General features: G+C 41.7%; 1 protein-coding gene across 1 annotated transcript in view; it reads left to right on the top strand.

Moving 5' to 3' along the window:
• Positions 1–22,918, top strand: part of LOC125017431 (receptor tyrosine-protein kinase erbB-4-like) — a 292,157-nt gene extending 269,239 nt beyond the window's left edge. The window contains exons 21-28 of the mRNA XM_047600584.1: positions 2,656–2,811; positions 4,606–4,681; positions 6,198–6,344; positions 8,585–8,682; positions 9,033–9,203; positions 12,552–12,804; positions 14,430–14,558; positions 14,795–22,918. Of these exons, the coding sequence (XP_047456540.1) occupies positions 2,656–2,811; positions 4,606–4,681; positions 6,198–6,344; positions 8,585–8,682; positions 9,033–9,203; positions 12,552–12,804; positions 14,430–14,558; positions 14,795–15,465 (1,701 nt within the window). The 3' untranslated portion in view covers positions 15,466–22,918. The remainder of the gene's footprint in view (positions 1–2,655; positions 2,812–4,605; positions 4,682–6,197; positions 6,345–8,584; positions 8,683–9,032; positions 9,204–12,551; positions 12,805–14,429; positions 14,559–14,794) is intronic.
• The last annotated feature ends 391 nt before the right edge of the window (positions 22,919–23,309 follow it).

Genomic DNA, 23,309 nt, shown 5'->3' with positions numbered 1-23,309 from the left:
GTTTGCTGCAATTACAAACCTCTGGCAGTGAGTTGTTCTCATCATGTCCACATGGGAGGGCAGTAAATGAGAGCAACCGAGTAGAAAAAGGAAGAAAAAGTTTGTTCCTTACGCACGTCTGCAGCCACTTCCCGCTCCGCTCACACACACCGCCGCCTCCCGCTCTCAATCTCATTGTGCTGGCAAATTAAAATTCACGGGTTGCCAAGCCATCCATTCTCCCTCCACTGCTTAATTGTCTCGAAAATTGAGGAGATTACTGGGCGCAATTTATGTACAAATAAGAATCTGTCAGAAAACTGGCAGTGTATACCATGACATGCTCACACGCATGGACTCAGTGATATGGGAGCTACGGCCAGAAAAGGATACCTTGAATCCCAAGCTTTATCCTTAATACTTCTATCCTTTCTGCAGCGCTTTGAGCTGAGAGAATGAGATACTCACATAAGGAACAAAAAACTTTTGAATGCAGCATACCTAACATCAGTGTAACCGTTCGAGCCCTCAACATTAGTATGTGTTGTGTACATTCAAGTACATTCTTGAAATGAGAAATCTGCCTGATTGTCGCGCCGTCAACATGGTTGGATGTCGTATATGAAAGGCAGGCCGCATATCACGTCACTGTAGTGCTTTTTAATGTTTTCCTTTTTGTGCCGTTATGAGACACATAAGAAGGTTACGTCCGTAGACAGAGGCAGGCAGTTCTTTATCGAGATTACAAGCCATGAAACAAGCCATGGCAAGCCAAGCCGAAGGCCGGCTGTTTTCCGCCAGTGAGCGCCTGTGGTCGTAGTTTTTCCGACATTTTTTTTTGCGTCTTGGCAGCTATTAAATGGATCCTTGTCGCTTTTCATCTTCATCTTCTCATCTGAATGCACAAATATTTTCACAATAACATGATTCTCTCTTTGTAACTTTATAGCCTCCCTACTTAAGTTTGTCCCTTCAAGCAGGTGTAGAATATATGTGCAACTTAGCCATTGGTTGTAGTCCTTGTGGTGTGTTCAAGTACAATACAACATTTTGGTCCGGACAAAGGCATCTTCATAGTTCTTTGATATCAGTTTAGTGTGTCCACACCTTTAGGAGATATGTGGCTACGGAGGGGAGATCATAGACATATTTACGTATGTTATTTGCTGTCTGGCAAATAATGGGATCGGACGTCTTAGGTACATAAAGAATTTGAATCAAGAGACATAATTTTAAAGGTTTTGAGAATCAATTCACGGTCATTAGTTACATTACTGTAACTATCTAATGTATGTGTGATTATTTCATTAAGGTCCCTGTCTGCTGTTAGTGTCTATCAACATCTTATTTCTGCCCACCCTCCCAAACATACACACACACACACACACACACACACACACACACACACACACGGAGCATGCAGCTGCACAGCATCTCACCACATGCTGCATGTGTGCAGGTGCACGCCAGTTTGTATGCAAATGTGCAGGTGTGCGTCGAGACCACGTTCCCCCTCTGAGGGGGGAACCAAATGAGGTGGTGTGATTATAGCCTTACCAATGTGCCAGTGTAATTTCACCTCTTAGGCTGCTGTTCTTCAACCCCACCCATACCGGCCCCTCCTCTCCCATCCACTCCTCCTTTCATTTCAGCCCATTCCGGGCTAAATCCAATTTGTTACGGTCTCAAACAAGGCCTCGTTTTTCTGTCTTCTCGCCCCACTTCAAACTAAGTGGCTCCCGTTGTTGTTCGTCCAATCTGAAATAGTTTCTCCCCCCTCACCCATCTTTCGTTCTCTTCAGGTCCACTCTTGCACTGATGCTCAGTAGTGCAGTGTAGGGACTCGAGATGTGTAGAACAGGATGAACAAAACTGAAAAGCTCTCACACAGATGCGTTCTTTTGTAGCTTTAGCCATTTTGTGGCAGATATGCTTTTATAAGCAGATTCAGGTTTTTGTGCACCTGGTCACATGTGTGGGTCTATACATTTTTTGGTATGGGTAGTTTTATGTCTTTGCATTCTGCAAAAATGCATTGGTATCAAGGGCATCTGTGTTGTGCGTGTGTGTGCGCGCTCAGTGTCTGAGTGCAGCCCGTGTCTGTGTGTTTCTGAAGAGATCTATAGTTTTTCCTGAAAAAATGATGCACTAATCCCCGTAAGAATTTCAGAGGGAAATACATGTGCCTGTTCCTCCCCGACAGATAATCGTTGTTAATTAAATTAAGGATGGAGAGAAAGAGCAGAGACGTGGCCTTTTAAATGCTCATTAAATGTGCTGAAGGAAATGTTTTTTTTTTGTTTTTTTTTTCCTCCAGCGTCTCTAACTCCTATGGGTTCTGTTTTTAATTGTAAACCTGCCTATGGGTTGGTGCTCATGGACGCCGCTTTTATTGCATCGCCAAGCATTTGGCAATTACGAGGACTTTTCCACAGTCTAGCTGTTTGATTGATTATAACCATAAAAATAGCAATGCGCTGGTTACGACGATGGCACCAATAATTATAGAAACTCCTACGTGGACTTGGTGGTGGTCGTGGTGTTGCCGATGACGACGATGAAGACGGATGGGGATGTTGAACAGGAGTCGGGCTGGAATCTGCCGATGTGTGCGTCGCATATAAATAAACTCGATGGAAACTGATAAATAATTTCTCGTGCATGTGTGTGTTGCAGGGCATGATGTATTTGGAGGAGCGAAGGTTGGTCCACAGGGATCTGGCAGCCAGAAATGTTCTGGTCAAATCTCCAACGCACATCAAGATCACAGACTTCGGCCTGTCTCGCCTGCTGGACGTCAATGAGAAAGAATATAATGCTGATGGAGGAAAGGTAAACTTTTAAGCTCGCTAATAATCCCTCAAATAAATAAGTAATATGCTCTGTGTGTCTTTAACCTCTTTGATTGTCACAATGGAAGATATGTTGAGCCTCTTGAATAACTGCACTTTATTTCCTCTCTGCACTGTTGGATAAGAGGGTCGCTACCACTAGGGCCAGCAGCTCCTAGCTACAGCATATTCGACTATATCTTGGCTAGGAACAATGTAGACGACAGACATAAACAGTCAAACTGCAAACACCATTTTATAGAAACATGTGTCGTTGCTGTAGCCGTCTTCTGATGTATCCATTGGTTCCTATATTTGTCTGTCTGTGGTCTGAACACTTTTGTCTATTCAGTCAGTCATCGGCCTTGCATTGTGTGCGGTGGTGATGACAAATGCATAGCTAAATTTGTATTTACATTGTTGACGTCAGTGTAATCCTTCCTTGCTTGTCCACCAAGTGCGAGCAGACTATTTGTTATTGTACCTGTCCACAGGCTGCTGTTCTTTATAATGTCATTCTCAGCTGCTAGTAGTAGCATGGGATCTGTCGTTTTTTTTTTTTTTTTTGTCCAGACTATCCAAAATCCAGAGTCTGTATAAGTGGAAGTCTGAACAAAGCATTAGGGATCTTTAGATGGATCTTCAGATTTTTTTTTTTTTTTTTTATCCGTCCAATCTGCCCATGTCAGGTGATTAGACTGAGCTAAACTTTCCTGCTGCTGCTTAAAGCCTCATACTGTTTGAACATATGAGTCTCTTTTTGGCAAGTCTTGGCAGGAACGCAGACGAGCACAATGTCAGTCTGTTTATTTTCCCCCCATTTCATTATTCTGCCTTTAACAATGGATGATAATATTAGAGGATCTACGACGTTACCGTTCACGTTATGAAACCAGCATTGATTGCTAATAAGTCTTGTGTGATCATGTGAGTCAGCAGTAAGTGACCTTGTTTATTATAGTTGTTTGTTTTGGAGATACTATATTACTGAATTATTATTTTTGCACCATGCCGTCGACCATGTTGTAAAAGACAACAATAGACATTAGCATTAATGAGGGTTTCACATCCTGAGGGAGGAACTTACCCCATCACAAAGGACATTTTTAGCAGAATGAAATACTATCCTGCTCTATTGGACCGTTTTATTTACCTTTAGGGAACGGAGATCTCAAAACCCTGTAAACGCGGTAAACAAATACGTCCTTGGGGCCCTCCGCGCGAGCGTCTGACCTCTCTTCTAATCTTTGTTTATCCTTTGCCTCTTTTGTGTTTTCTTTTCAAACCCTCTTTTCTCAAAAAAAAAGCCCGTTTCACTCTCTCTCGGCCTTCTTCCCAGCGTGTCCGTGATGGTTTATGCCGACGATGAGCACTTTGGCATTATCCCCTTGGCTGAGTAAAAGACAGGCACTCTAACCTTCGACATCCCCCTCCCCTCAGCCTCCATCACTGTAATCAATAGAATTGGCCTTCAAATCTAATCACAGTGTTAAGCTGCATCCCAGACCGCCCCGCGTTTTGCCTCGGCTTGTGTGTGTGCGTGCCTGTGTGTTAGTGTGTGTGCGTTTGTACTCTCTTTCATCAAGCCTTGTTTTCCTTCGCTTCCTCCCCACTCTCTAACGCAGTTGACACAGTCGGTTCTGCCAAAACGATTTATTATACGCCTGAAACCTCGACCAAGAAATTATTCTAATTTAGTCTGAGCCCAGACGTCTGCTGTCATTTTACTCTAACTACTTTTAATGGCAAATGTTACATGTACGTAATACTGACTTGCTCTCTTTGGGCCTGGCAGATGCCCATCAAGTGGATGGCACTGGAGTGTATCCATTACAGGAAGTTCACTCATCAGAGTGACGTCTGGAGTTACGGTAAGCTTCACAAGTCCTTTGTGTTACTGTTACAGTCTTATACGTAATTTTCTGTTTACACTTCAAAAAATGTTCAATGAAACAGGAGACAGGTTACAAAAAAGCGATTATGAAGACAAAATCTTGATTGCAGAGATCAGGAAGTTACCACACAGGTAGATGCAACAAACCGATGAGGAGCAGATCTGGGGAGATGTACTGCAGAACTTGAAGGGTAGACGGATTCATGTGTGTAGGCTGATTAAAGAGTAGGAGCTGACTGAATTGCCACGCCCAGAGATTCTCACACCGCACTCAAAACAACCAAAAGAGACATGAGGGAAACCTGAAACATGAGGAAAGAAGGAGAAGAAGGAGAAAGAACACAGACAATTTTCTTAATGCCTTACACGTTGACAGTTGAGAGATTGTGCAAGAGATCCAGTGGGGTTTAAGACTAAGAGGGTGTGGTCAAGCGCACGAGGTATCGGGACACAAAAGATGATTCTGTTAAGAGGTCTCGTTAAGCACAGCAACTAGAACAAAAATGAACCTCAGGTGCTCATGGTGTTGTGAACTCGTCCTGTTCTTTGTATAGAGGAGGCAACTTGTGTGGACTTTCATTCATATATCCCAGAATGCATTTTTGCTGGTACCATCAAGTACACTGCTGTTTCAGTTCCAATAGGTCAGTACTACATCCTCAGCTCCAGAGAAGGAGACAATATAAACAATATGAGGCTACATTAAATATCTAGAAATGAACCATTTTTTTTATTTCATTAAGGAAATCTGAAGGCACCTTCAGTCCCTACTACATCTACAGCATTATTTACATAGTTTTACATTCTGTAATTATCCATTTATTTTCACCTTAAACCTTGAACCTATAATTTAATTAAATTTGTAAAGCACTTTGATTTGAGCGCAAAATAATTCTGTAATTTGCATTTCCAGTAAACTATTTATGGAAAATGTATTGATGTAATACAGCAGAGGAGGTTTTCTCAAAGAGAGAGAGGGGAATTTATGTTTTCTTCTTATGTGATATTGTAATATTTTCAAATCATTAAAATTATTTTCAGGTTTAAGCCTACTAATGACTTTAATGCTTATTTAAATATATATATATATATACAAATTAAAGCATTATCTTATTAAGAGTCTATATGGTTTAAAGCGTCCATCTCCCCATTGGTCCTCGGTGACCTGAAGTTATCGCAGCTCCGTCTAAATTTGTGCACGTATTAGCTGATTAACACTAACGTGATTAAAACCGAACCATACTAAACATTCTGGCTTGGCTGCTGATTTCCATTGTTGTGATTAGTTCTTCTCCTCCACTCATCTCTCATCTTCTCTCGAGCTGCATTCTCCTATCTTGACCTCTCAGATTTTCAACTCTCGTCTGCTTTTTTTTTTTATCGTTCTATATTCTCATTTCTTCTCTCTGCTTTCCCTTCCTTCTGTGAACATCTTTTCTCCCTCCGCTCCTCTTCACCGATCTCTCCTCTTTTGTGCTCCTTCTTCTTTTTAGGCGTAACCATCTGGGAGCTGATGACCTTTGGAGGGAAGCCATATGATGGGATTTCCACCAGAGACATCCCAGATCTGCTAGAGAAAGGAGAGCGCCTCCCTCAGCCGCCCATCTGCACCATCGACGTCTACATGGTCATGGTCAAGTGTGAGTGGGGGCTCAGGGTGGGCAAAAGACCGGAAGCCTGCGTGAGAGATAACGCGTACTGTGTCTGGTGAAATGTGTGAAAAGCCATAGAGAGTAATGAGCAATGTCTTCATAAAGTGGAGGCCAGCTTGACTCCCCCTGCTCACAGTTTTTTTTGCGGTTTGCATTGCGAACTGATGATGCCCCAGCAAAGCTACTGGGGCCTCAAACACGGTAATACCCAGGCTCTTTAGCCTCATCCACAAGATGTTATGGTGCTAAGGAAGTTGCACCACCCCCTGCCCTAAGGTAGATACGGAGTATCTGTAATGTTGTTACATTTTCTACATCACCCTGGTCTCGTCCTTCAACCCACAATAATCTTATTTTTTGTCGTTGAAATTATGACAAGCTTTACAGATGGTTCCCTATATTCTGTACCATGTCCAAAGATTTGGATCAGATTCAGACAGCCTCTCTGGCAAGGACAAAACTAAATTCACCTAAAGCCGGGGGAAGGTCAAACGCCAGTCTAAGTTTTCTGTGGCTTTCCGAGACCTTATGTACAAGGCTGGATAATATTGGACTTGAGTTCCAGGCTGTCGGTCTGTTTAACTGCAAACAGAAGTAAAGTCAAGAGAGCCACTTTCTCTTATTTCCTCGTATGCGCGGCTGTTGTTTTGTTGCTGATTTGTACAAAGGTAAGAATTATTAACCTTTGACTGAGTAATTCTAAAATGTCACGGCTGCCGTTTCGCAGCAGAGGGACTAAGTGGCATCAAAGATAAATGTTTGTTTTGTTAAATCTGAAGCACTACACTTTTCAAATCCAAGCTGACTGTTATCTTTCAGTAGATAACCCCCCCTCCCCCCTCCCATTCCCTCCTCCTTGGCGTGACTGGTCGGACACTGCTGTCATGCCATCAGGCGCTGGGGTCACCGGTGACTCTGTAACCTCTGGCCACGGCTGCCAGGGCAAACACTTGGTGCCAGCGTCACCCCCCCACTACCTCCTCCCTCTCCTCCTCCTCCACCTCCTCCTCCCGGCCTTGTCCTCTGCTCAGCAAGCTGCAGCTTCTGGCCATCCCCGTCAAATTGGCTTTTACATTCACCCTGAACCTGTGCCAATCTGGCAACCACACACGCACCCGGCAGGGAGAGGTCACCGTCACCTGCCCGTTCCCCACCTACAAACTCCTAGTGCACACTAACTCCGCATGTGAACACGCAGTTTATGCATATTCAGTTAATCTGAGCTCCCTTGCCTTCATTGGCACCGAACCTGGACCCTAAAAATCGAGATAAAAGATGATCACGTCTACACGCGAGACCTCTTGTTTCTGGATCTGTGTGCCGGGTCCAAAGCCACATCTCTCCCTTTCGGTCTCTATGTCTTATTTCCCTGGAGACCTGGGCAGGCTCTACTCGAGGCCAGATCACATCTTTGCTTTGGCGTTGTACTCATGTGTTCACAGGGAAATTGGCAGCAGACCACAATGCTCCATATGGCCATTCTAGCAATGAAATAATATTTATTTAGAAATTGGAAAAAAGTAGCAATAAAGAGAGCTTCATTAAATATATATATATATATAATTGCTCATTATGGAACACACATATATGTCTATATAAGTAAACTACACGTAGAAGTGGGGGAAACCATTGTTTGGAGTTTTATTTTGGCACACTTGGAAAAGAGTTAGTAGGTTAGGCGGGATTATGAGAAAAGGTGCTGTAGTGTTCGGCCTCTTTACAGTTTCTAATCTAACTCATACAGACCTTTTTCACGCTGAATTATTCACCTCGTAGAGACTTGAAATGAAAAATGTATGTTATTTAGAGCTGAAAGGCTGACACCCAAGTCAAATTATTATGAATGCTTTCATGCAAAATAACACAGAAGAGAACATGTCACGCATATTTGACACAATCTGCGTAGGCGGAACCCCTGACTCCAAAGTGTGACGACTATTGAACTGCACTGCCTGATTATCACTGACACACATCCGACGTACTGCTTCTTTCACTTTGATGCAGTTACTATAAGTTCACGAAGTCAGGATATAACCGCTTCTTGATAGGTGTAGATCAGGGTTTTGCTGCTTTCTGAGAAAGACATACTATTACGGCAGGGTCAGGCAATCAGTCAATGATGGGACAAAAATATCATGCAAATAAAGTGAAATGATGTATGTACATACATATATATACTGTATATATACTGTATATATTTATATATATATATAAACACATTTTTTCAGGCTGGATGATTGATGCCGACAGTCGACCCAAGTTCAAGGAGCTGGCGGCAGAGTTCACTCGGATGGCTCGGGACCCTCAGAGATACCTGGTCATCCAGGTTAGTAAATCTGTACTACTTTTACAGTAAGAACCAGGTTCTGTTGAACTAGTTTTGGTTCCTTTTGTTCCCTCTCATTCCTTTTTATTTTATTTTAATCCACTACACAATACACTATTTGGGTCTTAACACCTTAAAATGACGGTGCTTGGATTAAATCGATCAATAAACCATCAGCAGTATAAATCTTTATTGTAACATTTTAACACAAAGAGAGCGTATTCACCAAGTTGCGTGCTCTTGTGTGCTATTCTGATACTTTCAAAAGAGGGAAGAAACAGAAGCTGAGCCTTCTTGTATATTCTTGTACATGTACGATGAATGTTAACACGCACGTCAAACTTTCTCAGGGGGACGATCACATGAAGCTGCCCAGTCCCAACGACGGTAAGCTGTTCCATAGCCTCCTGGATGAAGAGGAGCTGGAGGACCTGATGGATGCTGAGGAGTACCTGGTACCCCACGGCTTCAACATCCCACCGTTGGCATACACTCCCCGCACACGCATGGACTCCAGCAAGGTATTTTCTCTCGGGAATCCGCCGACGCCTTAAATCCAACGGCTGTTTCACATCATTTTTAAACTCTACGTGGTGAAGTTTGGTGACAGCTCATTTAATATCATTTGAGTGTGTTTGATGCCGCTGTAATTTGGCTCAGTGTTTCTTAAGTACAATACAAATTCCTTAGCCTCCGACTAGCCTCTAAATCTCTGCAGCCTTATTGCGGATATAGTACAATGTGCTTTCTCTGTCTGTAACAACACACACACATCTGGAATTCCTTTATTTTTAAAGTGTTCAAACAAAGAGTCTTAATTTTATCTTGGCTTGCAAATATTAAAAAAAAAGTTATTCGGCTGCAACTTGCTCAGCCGTCTCAGCAATTTTTGTCGGCATACTTGATATTTCAGGCTTGCAATTTGCATGTTATTTGTGTTTCTTCATGGTGATTATATTTGAGTTCCTCATTTTTTGATTTGATATAGACTCTTGTTTCTGATTACTTACCGTTTCCCCTTGAGCATACCAGCAGGGCGACTGAAAAGTGAACTGTGATGGAAAAGGAGACGATATAAATTTAAAGTAGTCATTCAGATCATTTAGACGGCCTCCAAAGTGATGCGAGAATGAGTTTTCTCAGCGGCGCGTACAGCGGGACTCTTCTGTTGGAGCACAAAAGATTGAGGTCTTAAAACCACCCTCACACAGCTGTCTTGGTTTCTCCCTCGTCTTCATCTCGCCTCTCCATCCTCTGCCTGCTTTACTCCGTCTTTCTCCATTGTGCAACCATGGTAATTGCCTTTGTTCCAAACTGGAGTGTGCGGCCCAATCACCTCAGTTCTTCAGCGGTCAGTGTCTTTCCCTGGACTTAAATCTGTCACGAAACCACAGGCAGAGCTCAGGCATTTTGCATTCCGGCAACACCCCCACCCCCCCCCCCCCCACCCCCCCACCCATCTCCATTGGTGTTTGTTGTCAGGATGGAAGTGCCTGCTGAATGCCAAATGAGAGACATGTCTCCAACTCTGTTTGGTGCCTTTCAGAGAGTGAAAGATTCTTTATTTGCATAATATTTGTAAAAACTAGCTTCCACTCTTTGGGGGTTTTCTTATTAGTTTGGATGCAGAATTAGTTTCACTCATTTCATACAGTTACACTCATCTCCATAAATCATGTTGATTATTGTAATGACCTTAATCATTGTAGTCAACAAAATATTTACGCATAAATACGAACTTCACTTGCATAGCTGCGCAGTCCAACGGAGAGAAATTAGCTTCGCCTTCACCTGTATGCGCACGAACACCACAGAGCTGCGTGTTTCTGATGCACGGAGCGGCGCGTTACACAAGGGGTCCTGGCATCATCAAGCTGCCCAGTGTTCAGGGCTAATTTTTTTTATCTATTCCTCCCTGAGGGCCATGCGTAATCCTCCAACCTCTGATATTCACACATATAGCAGCCAACTTGCCTGTAATAGAACTGCTATTGTCGCTGGTAGTTTTAGTTTTGTGATACTCACTAAACTTTCTACGGTGAACATGTTAAACGCTACCTCTATCACTTCTTTTATTTCCTTCATTTACAAATCCCCTCATATTACATGCGCCGGCTGTACCTTGCACACAGGATCGTGTTGATCCTTCATCAGATGTATGCACAACAAATGTGTGTTTCACCATGTTCCTCCCGCTGCTTTTTTCTCCTCCACTCATCTTCTCTCTCCCTCTCATTGTGTCTCTACCCAGCCAGGCCTGTGGGCGCCCCCTTATAAGCTGGGTTCTGATTAAGGTCCCTCCTGTCGAAAGTATTGTTTTCCTTGCCGCCATCTCCTTACTGCTTGCTCCGCAGGCTCTAAGTTCTGTAAAGAGTCTTTGGGCAGTTTGAACTGTTATTGATGCCTTATAAATAAAGGTGAATTGAACTGAAACATTATGGACTGTCCCTATTAAAGTGTTTCCGAACAAAAATCTCTCTTGTGCCCTAATAAAGGAACTTTTGAATTCAGTACTTTACTTGACTCTAGTAAACTTTCAGGTTGTAAGATTTATTTTCCCACCCGTGGCCTTTGGGGGTTTTGGCAAAGCCATGTGACTGTGTTCAAATACGACGTAGGGAAACTGTTTATCTCTGTCTCCAGGTTAGTGGCGGCTCGTTCTGTTAGAATACTCAGACAGGAGAAGATGAGGGATGATGAATGTAGATGAGGACTTAAAGAGGGAAATTAAGGGGATGTACCTGTAGTTACAGTGTAATGAGAACACAGCGTGAGCCCTGGAGCCTCATCTGAAAGCTTCGGGCTTACAGAGCAGAGTGCTGAAAGGGAAAGCGAGGATGAGTCCAACAGTGCTATGAAACAAATGATGCAGTTTTACACAGAAAGCGTTTGTCCCTTAAAGGTTCCTCATAGTTTTTGCTCATAGCCCTCTGTGAATTCTGTATTAAGAAGCATGAAGCCAGGACGTGCCAGTAGTGGTTTGAAGCTGTTATCTGCTGATGCTTTTTACTCACGTCTTATTAAATTAGATTGTTTTACTGCAAAAAAAAAAAAAAACATACCGAAAATACGTCTTCTCTTTCTTCTAAGAGCCTTTTGTTTTGACTCCTGCCTTGCCAAAACAGTCACGAATACCTGGTAAATCAGCTAAATTAAATTAAATGCTGCTGATCAGAAGTAAAATGTACAGTTGCACCTTTATTTACAAGCCATTAATCAAGGGCCATAAGCTCTTTTTTTTCCATTCTCTGCGTGTTCAAGAAAAAGCAGGTGCGACAATAGAATAACTGATTCCCCCCCCCCTTATTAGTGTAATTACAGATGTCTCAGACACAGTGCAAGGGAAAGTAGGCAAGGAAATATAAAAAGGGAAAACAAACCACTTGCTGGTAAAACGGGGAAACAAAGATAAATCAGAGCAAAGCTCCCGGTGAGGTTCTGAAAAGCGCGTTTTTGTTCCGAGCGTAGACACAAATGCGCGCAGCAGGGCACGGCTGATATGGCTACTTTAAGACTTTGCTGCGTGGAGCCTTTTAATTAAAATCCTTTTAATTAAATTGTCCTTGGCAGTCATGCCGCCATATCATTATTTAGCACTGCTGTTTGTCTCCCCTGTCTGTCATATTAAAATATTACCGGCGAACAATGGCACAATGTACGTGAATTGTCAGTTTTATTATTTACAGTATTTTCCGTGGCGCTCTTTCTTTAATTAATATTATTTACGCCATGCTTAAAAAAAAACAAAAATGCAATACCTACCTACATGTATTTGTCTCATCATACTTCATAAGCTGATATCTGCTGTAACTCACATGTCACATTCCTGCAGCTCTGTCCTAACCAAACCCTCCTCTGCTTCTACCCAGAGCCAGTTTGGCTGCCAGGAGCCAAGTTTCAGCATGGAAGACATGCTGGCCACCCTCCCCAGAGTGGTCTCTGTTCCACCCGTGTCTGGAGCCTGCCTCCCTCCACAGGACCTCGCCACGGGTGGGCAGATCGGTGGTGGTGGGTTTGGCCGTGGCAACCAGGACGACCCCCGCTGTAATGGCACCCTGAGGAAGCAGGCCTCCCCGAGGTCCGGCACTCTCATAGCTGGCTCATCTCTCACCGGAGGACAAGGTAAAGCAAAGGATGCTATCATGGCATTTAGTTCTGCTCTGTCATGCTGCAAAAATTCTTTGGGCTTCTCATGCCAGTGACTTTAGAATAAGCACTGAACTGAACACAGCTAAACTGGAAATTATAGCTCAAGTTGGCACACACTACCAAACTCCAGAGGAACGTCCTTAGACTTAACATTATTTTTTCTACAATTGTAAGGATAGCTATGGCCACTGACAACTGAATGGTGGTTTATTGGATTTATTTTTAGATCTGGTTAATTTCTTGTAACATGTAAAAGAAACTGTGGCAAAAACAAACTCACCCTGCATTTTGGACTTTGGGTGCGTTCACAAACCTCTGGTCCAGTTCAGAGAGTAATGTAATATAGCATGTTACCATGTTGCATTGACACATTAGACATCTCAGAATTAGACACACTTTAGAACGTAGGTCTTCAACAGGGGGTTTCGCAACCCCTAGGGGGTCTGTGGAGATTCTGCAAGGGTGGGTTGTAAAATCTTTGGTTGATTAGACATTTTTATATATATTTAATTTTCCCCCACAAATTTACATTTTATTAAATACACATAAACATGAATCCAACATATTTTAGTAAAGGGATAAATAGAATCAGACGTTACCGCCACCCTACTGTTACACATGTTTAAAATAAAAAATAACATCGGAACTTGTATTATTGAATAACAATAGTGATGATAATAATAATGTATATTTATAAAGCACTAGGCTGAGTTTAATATAGAACACATATAGTAGGTAGGGGGTCCCCACTTAATCTCTCCATCAGTTTGGGGTCCTTTGCCTGAAAAACATTGAAGACCCCTGATTTAGAGGCATACAACTAGTCTCAAAGGTCTGTGGATAACATGTGTTCTCACTGCGAATGATCCAGGGATGTACTGATACCAGCTCAGTTGATTTGTTCTGGAGCAGAGTGAGATTGCTGTGAGAGTGCAAACAAACCCAATCCCAAACAAACCAGCATGACAGGGAAGTGTTCTTCGGTTCAGGAACGGTGAACTTGGTGTGAAAGTACCCTAAAATCACTGTCTCATGGCTGGCAACACATGTCGGAATGTGATATTACAGAGTGATACTGCAAAACTCATCTATGCAATTAGGTAAATTGGCAACAGCAGAAAGACTTCTTGCTATATGACTCATCATAACACATGGGCTTTGTGGTGGTAACGCGACGGCCGATCTTTCTAGCAGATTTCTTTTGGCCTATAAAAGGGAAATCAAGCTTGAATTAGGTTTTGGAATACAGCTCTGTGTGCATTCAGTGAAGATTGGTGGTACACAGTAAGAAGTCAAGAGACATGCTGATGGCCCTGTCAAGTACTGATAGGGGTCTGTCTATTGTCAGCAGAGGAAAAATGAAAGGAAAGTACATCTCAGGCCCTCAAATCCCCAAACCAATAAAGAGCCCCTGACATAAGCCATTGCCCTGCCTGAAAGCTTAGTCACAAGCGCTGAATGACTTGCATTAAAAGGGTGACTCAGATATACTAGAAACCACAAATCTGTATCCGGGATCCACTCGTCATGGAGGGCTTTTTGTAATATCCCACTTTAAATTTCTGTCTTACTTCATTTGTGTGTTTTTGATCCGCAAGGAGGGGGAGAGGACAGCAGTGGACAGCGTTACAGCGCCGATCCAACCGGTCTTTTGGCAGAAAGAGTAGCAAAAGGAGACAAGGACCAGGAAGGATACATGACAGCCATGAGAGACAAGAACAACTCAGGTTAACAATTCTGAGATGTACTGAACATGTCCTTCAAGTCAGCCAATGTTTGAATGTTATTAAATTGCTTTTTTGGTGTCTCAAACTAAAATATAAATGTCGACTTTTATATAAGAGTTTTATAAAAAGTGATCATTTAGGAGGTTTTGAAAACACCTAATAAGAATTTCTTTTAGCTTCTGCAGTCAGCAATAGATTTTATTTAGCTAATCTCATGATTCTGTTTTTGTTTCCAGATTATCTCAATCCTGTTGAGGAAAACCCCTTCGTCACACGTCGCAGGAATGGTGACGCCCACACAGTAATTGATGGGGCGAGCTGTCACACTCTGCACTTGGCTGGAGCTGGTGCTGCCCCTAAAAGCCAGTCCGGCCACGGCGATGATGACTACATCAACGAGCCACTGTACCTGAATACCTTCCTCAATCCTGGGGACAAGAACGGATTGGCCGGCACAGTCTCCATCCCTGGCCCGTCGTCCTCCGCTGCGCAATCAGTACTGCAGACAGTCAACCCATCAACGTCAAGCCACGCCGTTTCCTCAACTGGATATGTGGTACCCCCCGGCCACCTCCCCCACCCCTCGTATCCATCGCACACTCTGCATCCAGGGCATTCAGGACACGCTCTGCACTCAGGCATCGCCAGCAGCACCATTATGTTTGATAAGAAAGGCAAGAAAGCCACTTTTGACAATCCTGAATACTGGCAGCACAGTCTCCCCCCCAAGTCCTCACTGCACAACCCTGAGTACCTGCAGGACTGCAGCACACGCTTCTTCTACCGCCAGAATGGACGCATTCGCCCTGCTGTGGCCGAAAACCAGGAATACTTGTCCGAGGCCGCTATGAAAGCCGGCAATGTTTTGCCACCCCCTCCATACAGACAGAGGAACACTGTGGTGTAGTGACCCACCTGTAGCACACCAGAGGGGTAAAAAGAGGGATACGGGCGGGGGTGAATGGACGCCAAACAGTCCTCTCTTTTCCATGAAGTATTCTCAACCTGGATTCACCTTGCACCTTCGATGGACACTTCTCTTTGTCATGTCTGATTGCAAATCGTGTACTCTCTAAGGTTCTGCTTTTTCATGTCAGAACTACTGTCAGTGACAGCCTCATCTGATACTCAGACCATCTTTCGTATCTCCATCCTTGGCCATGACCCACAAAGCAAGTACAGACAACTCGTGGAGATTGGTTCTGTCTGGAGGAAATATAGCAGAAAGGCATATGAACAACACAATCAAAGAAAAGAGGTGTTTAATAAGGGTTAAGGAGATATAAACTGAGGTTAGCCGGGAGGTAATATATCATTTTGACCTTGCATACTTGTCTTTATACATCTATGAATCACTCCTCACCATCTCCTTTTAGCACATTTTCCATCCAGCTAGATGTACACATTGTGACATTCACAAATTGCTGTTGCCTGGGAGCAGTCAGTCCAGTGACACGTGCCCATGAAGTTGTGTTGTGACTTACCAGCAAATCTGCTAAAAAGCCCAAATGTGGCTTTCGCGCCGTCCAACAGTCTTCTTCGACGACATGTTGCAGTACCTGTACCGCTATTCAAACACTGATTACCCCCAGCTCATATCGTACCTAAAACAGTAATAACCATACATTAATGTGTACGTTAATACACACTCTGACAGAGGGGCCTGCTGCCACTTGAAATGTATTTTGGAAGAGAAGCTCAGTCGACCTTGTGCTGAGAAAGACTGTGCCAATAATGCCAGTCAGATGTGCGGTGCAGGAAAGGGTCAACAGGAAAGTAAATGTCATCACCGCTGTGATAATGCCCAGTACCTGGTTGAAAGCATTTGACAGATTATTGGAATGGCTAGGTCGGGATTTAAAAGGTCGATCACTCTGAGGATGACCCTTTAATTCCCACGTTGGTTTTCCATCCTTTCCCCATCTTCACCATTGCAGTCAGAAGAGCCAGCAAACCAGTCAGTTTAATACTTGTGACTGACGCAACCGAGGCTCCCGTTCCGTTGACTCCTGGGAACGTGATTGTGGAGAACATTTCATCAAAAGATGAAATGTCAGAATCTCTGTCGGAGCATAGTTCTTGTTCTTTTTAATCAGGGATGTGTTTACTTTGTTTCCTTGTTTTAGACTACTTTTGACTCCTGAAGAACGGGATAAACAGCACAGACACCCAGCAACAAAAGAGCACTGTGGAGATGGTAAAGAGGCTGTAAATAAGCCAATTACATGTCATTACCAGACAGACACAATTGTGGGAAAAAAGGCTCAGTGGACCAAGCTTTGTCTGAAAAGATGCTAAAGAACATCAAAGACAAGTGTACATTTTTTTTTTCCAAGATATTTTGCATAAAATTCCCTTTGACCACATAGTCACGATCTGTTCTGTCTCTTAGAGTTGAGGCTGATCAGGCAGAGGAACTGTCAAAACTCTCAGAAGAGGCCTCCTCCACATTTTCACCGCGGAACACTAAGTGAAAATGGGACACTTTCTTTTGTATCGTTGTTTGACATTATCGATGCGTCATCACAACTTATTGCTGAATCTACTGATGGCTAGCTGTCTGTGCTCGTACACTACTGCCACATTAAACCCTGATTGAGCATCTGTTGTCAAATGACTTTGAAGCCTAATGTAGGCCGGGGTTAATCATTTAATAGCACTTAATGCTCTGGCACAGCCAAATGACTTTGCTGTTATTCTCGCTCTAAGTGACAATTGATATTTATGTTATTTTTTTTTATTATTTTTTTTTTTTTTACATCATATTGCAACTCTAATTTCCAATAAGGCAACACGTAGTTTCTTAAGCATTTTATTTACAATTGAGCATCACCGTTGTCTAAAGATTAATATCATAATAATAATAAGGGGTTGGGGTTACGCATAGTGATAGACCCAGGTGTACTTACTGTAGAGAGTGCAGGCAATATTTCATTGACACTATGCGGACTGTTTCTGCATGAAACTCATTGGATTATAGGGGTATTCAAGTAACTTTGTAAAGTTGGATGATGCACACGAGACAGATGAAGAAAGAATAGTCAAGATTAAAGCAACAGAATTCTCACCGGATCCCACTTATCCCCCAATGCTTTCTCAAACTGTGCATGTCCATTGTATTGCAGGGTTTTCCTATTAATTTAAAGGAAACCTCCACACTAATGGGTGTTTGGGTATGTTTTAAAATGCATAACTTTAGCTTTGTTTACACCGAGAATTTGATATTAGACTTCTGGAAACGACGCTGACACTGATGTTCAGTTTCAGATTTCAGTGATTTTTCGGGCCGCTATCACATGACCCTTTTCCAGAACAAAACAACAACACCTTTGACTAATGTCCTGCCATGGTTTATACTTCTGCAGCAGATCTATGCAGAGACTACACTGTAGCTTTGTTGAGTAATTACACTACTAAAACGCTTGTCAGCTGCAAGTCCAGGTGTATTATGTGAAGAAGTTAATGTAGGAGTTGGAGGTTACTTAAGTCACTAGCCTGCCATATTACTAGACTCAATTCTTATCTGAATATGAGTCTGGTAATACTCCATTTGGATTTGGGGCATGTTTCAACAAATACAGAAGAAATAAAATACCTCTGCATGCATTTGGATAGTCCTACACAACCAACCAGAGCTATTTTGACAATGGAGAACACATCTGGTATATGGTGTGTGTGGAAGGCAGAAGGAGGATGACTTTTCTGAGTTTATCTTAGAAATAGAAATTTGTTGATCATAATTGTTGTGATCTGCGTTGCTGCAATGTGTAGTTGCATTTTTGAGGAGGTGTTCATCAGGCTACAACCTAGATGTGTTCCACAAGTGTAAAGTGAGTCATGCTGCAGATGCATCATTTTCATTTTGGCCTCTTTATTTCATGCCATGTAGTCTCTACATGGCGAAAGTTGCCTGTGGACGCAACATGCCTGGTCTGAAAGAGCGGTTTGTATTTTCAGGAGTGAAACAGCACTAAAGTGGTAGTTATTAAATTAAATTTAAACTTATCAGTGTGGGCCTAGTCTGGGTCTTGAGCAATACAATGCTCAATTACATGAGTAAAAATGGTTGGCTGTCCACTTTAACCAAAAAAAAAAAAAAAAAGAAAAACAGGTGGAGACTGCTTAACCCCTGCTTATGTCTTTCTACTGATATACATACTGATCAAGCACTGTTACACAACCATGTGCCTCTACAGTTGAGATTCAAAAGAGCAGCGGTGATTATTTACTGTCCAAAACACAGATGCTGCGCCGTGCTTCTCCGCCTCTCAGGTTTTATGGGAAATAATAATCATACAGTTGAGCTCCAGCTGAGGCTCAAGTTGCCACATCATAAAGGAGGCATCAAAACCACTGAAATAAAAGTATAATGGAAGATAGATTAGTGCCATAATACTGTAGTAGATGCACTGACGACATGTGCAACTAAACACAAATGTGAATTTTATAGCAAAATTTGTCTGTGTTACAACCACGCTGGCATTGGTTTCTTTCTTATTTACCTGTATTTGATCTGCTGTCTTACATTTTCTTCAGATTTACTAGTTTTAATATACACATACTGTATATACACACACACATTATTTGAGTAAATCCGTGGAGGGGAATTGTTCCTTCTATGTTTTTACAATTGAAGGCTGAAGGTCAGTTATGTATGCCTTTTTTTTTGTGTCATTAAACATATAGTGTTTGTAGACTACTTTATGGCCGTGTATCTAAGGGCAACAGGAGTCACCATAAAGCTTTCTAATGGATCTCTATGGAAAACTAAAGCCAATCTTCTGGAGGAGAAAACGTGCTGGTGCTCTCCGCCTGCAACCATCACAAGGGGCTTTTAGCTTTTTGAATGCTAATTCATCCACTTTCCTCTCTTGTTCTGGGGGGAAATCATGTTACCCAACATCTCACCCGGAGCACATGCTGCGAAACCCTGAGCGACAGGCAATAGGTTGTAATCCTGCAGCGAGGTTTAAACTAAGGTATTAGCATTCAAGAAATGTTACCCAACCAATGCATCAATGCTACAAAAGCTTGGAAGGAGGAGTGCACTGTAACTGGCAGAGGAGACCACGTTGAATTGCTGTCCTTTCTTTCTCCTCAGAGGTGACTGTAGAATTGTACGTAGCAAACACTGTTCTGCAGCTGAAGCTGTGAAAATCAGCTGTGTGTAGGGTGAATACAGCCATAAAAGCCTAGGTAAGAAATCGATTACACTCAAATGGTGACAAGAGTCATTGCTTAAAAGCTGTTATGTTTGGGAAGGCTCATAGGTACAATACGACAGTTAGCTAAAGGCGCACAATCCCGATACCTGCTCATGCATTAAATTGGACTTGTATTAACAGTTATGTTTATTTTATAAATCTGGATTTATTTCTTAACAAGCAGCTTCACCATCTCATGTCTGTTACGTTCTCCAATGAATATGAAGAGATTTCTAGTTGTCTGAGACAAAGACCAAAACTGCTGTGTTCAGGTGAACCTAATCGACTCATTGGATTGAAACTGGTTGAACATGACTAGAATAAATTCCCAAATAACTTTCCATTTGTAAACCCATGTGATTATAAGGAATAAACAATTGCAGAATTTAATTTTCTAATTTTATGAGTTGGCCAACGTTGCCTGACCACTCAGGTTATAAGTGGACTTTTGGAAAAGGAGCTTTTTCATAGTTCCTATATATGTAGGAACCGAGACGGGTCATAGTTCTTTAAAACCGGTTTTTAGGGTCAGATTTAGGTGCTACAAGTTAGGTACTTTCTCAGCAAAATATGAACTTTTAGCAGAGTAGTGTTCGTTGATTGGTACAAAACATGAATGCAGGATCGGCAACTGTTTAAAAGAAAAAAAATTTGGTAAATATTAGAGGTCAAATTATATGGAACCTACTGCATTGGTGACATTCTCGTATTGTATACGTTATCCAGAACTAATCACTGGCTAATCCGGTTTCCTCTTTGCTACCATCAGAGAGACCCTAGAACTGTTTTGTCGGAAAGTGCTTCTCGAATGATGAACCAGTTAGATCCTCCAAATCAAAAGCCACCTCACTTTTTTTCAGTCTTTTGTTGGACCTTTGAAGTGGGCCACGTCTTCTCTTTCCGTTAAGACCTATCCGGCCCAGAAACGAGGGCTTCGGAGGGTCCAACTCCCGAACTGGGACAGAGTGACTGTATTTATAGTTTGGGCTCTATTTATATTTTCTGTGCTTTGATTATTTGTATCATGATGCCATTCTTCACAGCCTAAGTACATTCATTCCACCTGATCGAAGTGGTCCCAGGGTCCACACTGACACACACTACACTTCACACAATTAATAATAAAATGTTTTTTGTTCAGTGAAGCATCAAGCAAATCAGCAGCTGCTAAACACGTATTCTACCATTGTAATAGAATCAAACTGTGTATGGCTGCCGTGTTGTGATATTACACCGATTCATGAATATGTAAATGATACCATGTCACGATTAGTGGGGTAGGAGACAGTGGTTAGGCAAGCACACTTTACAGTGGATTGAACTGGTGGTAAAACTGTAAAATGGAATAAATAGCTGTCTTTTGACAAATGATGTGTTGCTCAGCAGTTTTACCATAGTTAAAATAATAATAATAAAAAATAATCGGATAATATTTTTATAGGCAGGAGGAAGGTGGCCAGGTGCATCTGTAAATAGAACAATGATGCTCTTTTTCAGCTGAAGATTTTTGTTTTTTATTTCTCTGTGCATCATTGCAATTTTAGTGGTCAACTGTATCTTTTATTTTCTTTGGGGAATATCTTTTCTGTATGTATATAAATATATATACAGTATATATATATTCTGTAAATGTAATTTGAAGAGTGAACTCTGACTTTAAAAACGCTTGCAGGGTCTTCTTGTCACCTCCCTCCCCACCCGATCATTTCCCCTGTGATTGTGTGATAGTGTATCAGCACAACTTGGTGGATTTTGTGTTTCAACCTCTGCTCTTGCTCACTTTGTAGGAGTTTTCCCTTCGGTTTTTATTACTGCGTGAATTATAACCACACTACCCTCCACTCTTCTCTCAGTATTATCCACTTCTTGAGTTTTTTTTTAAGATTTTGTACACTCTTAAAATGCTGTTGCAATACTATATATATATTCAATGTGACATCCCCCCTTTTTTCAGAGTCTTTTCCTAACAAATGTTATTAATCCATTAGTGTCACTTTACATACAGAATCTTGAGGACTATATTTTCTTGCGTATTCTCATTTCCATTTGCACTGATCTCAGTCATTGTTTACTTTCCTCCATTTGGATCAATACTGATTGAACGGTGTCACAATCCCATGTTGCAGCCCCCAGAGTGATTTAATAATATTTTGGGAAACAAAATGGAAGACACTTTTCACGGCCTGGACTGATCATCTAGGTCACTGATGTTTGCTTGTGCAGATAGGTTAGCAATTACTACACACTGGGACGTTTCCACAAGTCCCAAGGTTCTTCACAGGAAGCTATTTTCATTTCACTTGATCTTTATTGGACTTATGGGGAGTTGGGCCCAATTGTCACCTTACGTAATATTTGATGTGAATGCTGCCACCAGAATCACTGTGTTGATCTGTTTTCATTGTGGCTTTGTAGCAAATGTGTCAGTAGCAATCAAACTGTGTGGCGGACGTCAAGAGATGCCCGAGAACTGGAGCTGTTTGTTAAATTTCACATATGGGCTCACAATTTGACAATTGGAATATAACTGTCAGTTCCATTACACATTTCATTTGTAGAAGACTCAAGCACAATTTGTTTTATTTATGCAGAAAGTGGGCTGTTTCTGGTAAAACTGTATAGTTTACTAATGATGGTTACTGAGATTCAAACGACAGAATTTAAGAGTTAAAAATGACTTCAATGTTTGTCATATTTTTTTTATATATATATATATATTCACACTAAATCCCCACAATACTGTAGGTCTATTTATACACTTATTATTAAGAAGTGTATTGGCGTTTGCATTTGATGGTTTCGGTGGCAATCCTGTCAATTTACAATATCCAGCATTTAAATACTGTATATAAATGGGGTCGGTTTGGCAAAGCTCCTCAAAAGTCATTCAAACTGTCTTAAAGATCTTTTTTTTTTTCTATTGTGAATTCATCATAAATCATAATTTCTTCTTACTGATACATTAGAATGATTGAAAAGTTTTATAGGCTGCGCTTTGTCACATATTACCAGTTTTACATGTGTTCCTTTTCACGGGGTAATTGACACATTTCCCAAGCGATAACATTTAAATACATATTCCCTCTGTTTTGTTACATGAATCTGTCAAAACTATATTTTTAATTCAATATGAATAAAGATCAGTCAATATTTAAAGATGAAATGTGATGTAATCTCTACAAACAGATACTGTATCTTCCTATGAATGTGCATTCAAAGGCAAGGGACAAAATTTTGTTCAGTGAAACTTACGGAAAGTGGTACTGACCAGTCCTTTTTGGGGAGGCTTTGGCTGCATGTAGGAAAACAAAGTCGAGTGCTTAACAGGGGAGAAACCTTGTCATAACTTGTTGGCAAGCAAGATAATGTAATACATTGTGTTTGCCAAGCAAATACCTCAAACAAAAAAAAAAAAAAATGTGAGCGTGAACTGGCTACTTGTCGAAGAAAATAGACGTAGAGAGGTCGTCTGACTACAATGACCCATCATCCGATAAAAATCAGTATGCACAGAAAACTTGCAGTGGTTTGACATTCTTTATTATTC

Source organism: Mugil cephalus, chromosome 12, assembly GCF_022458985.1.
Source record: "Mugil cephalus isolate CIBA_MC_2020 chromosome 12, CIBA_Mcephalus_1.1, whole genome shotgun sequence".
Taxonomy (NCBI): Eukaryota; Metazoa; Chordata; class Actinopteri; order Mugiliformes; family Mugilidae; genus Mugil; species Mugil cephalus.
Note: the sequence above shows the minus strand (reverse complement) of the source record. Positions and strands in the feature narration are given on the sequence as shown.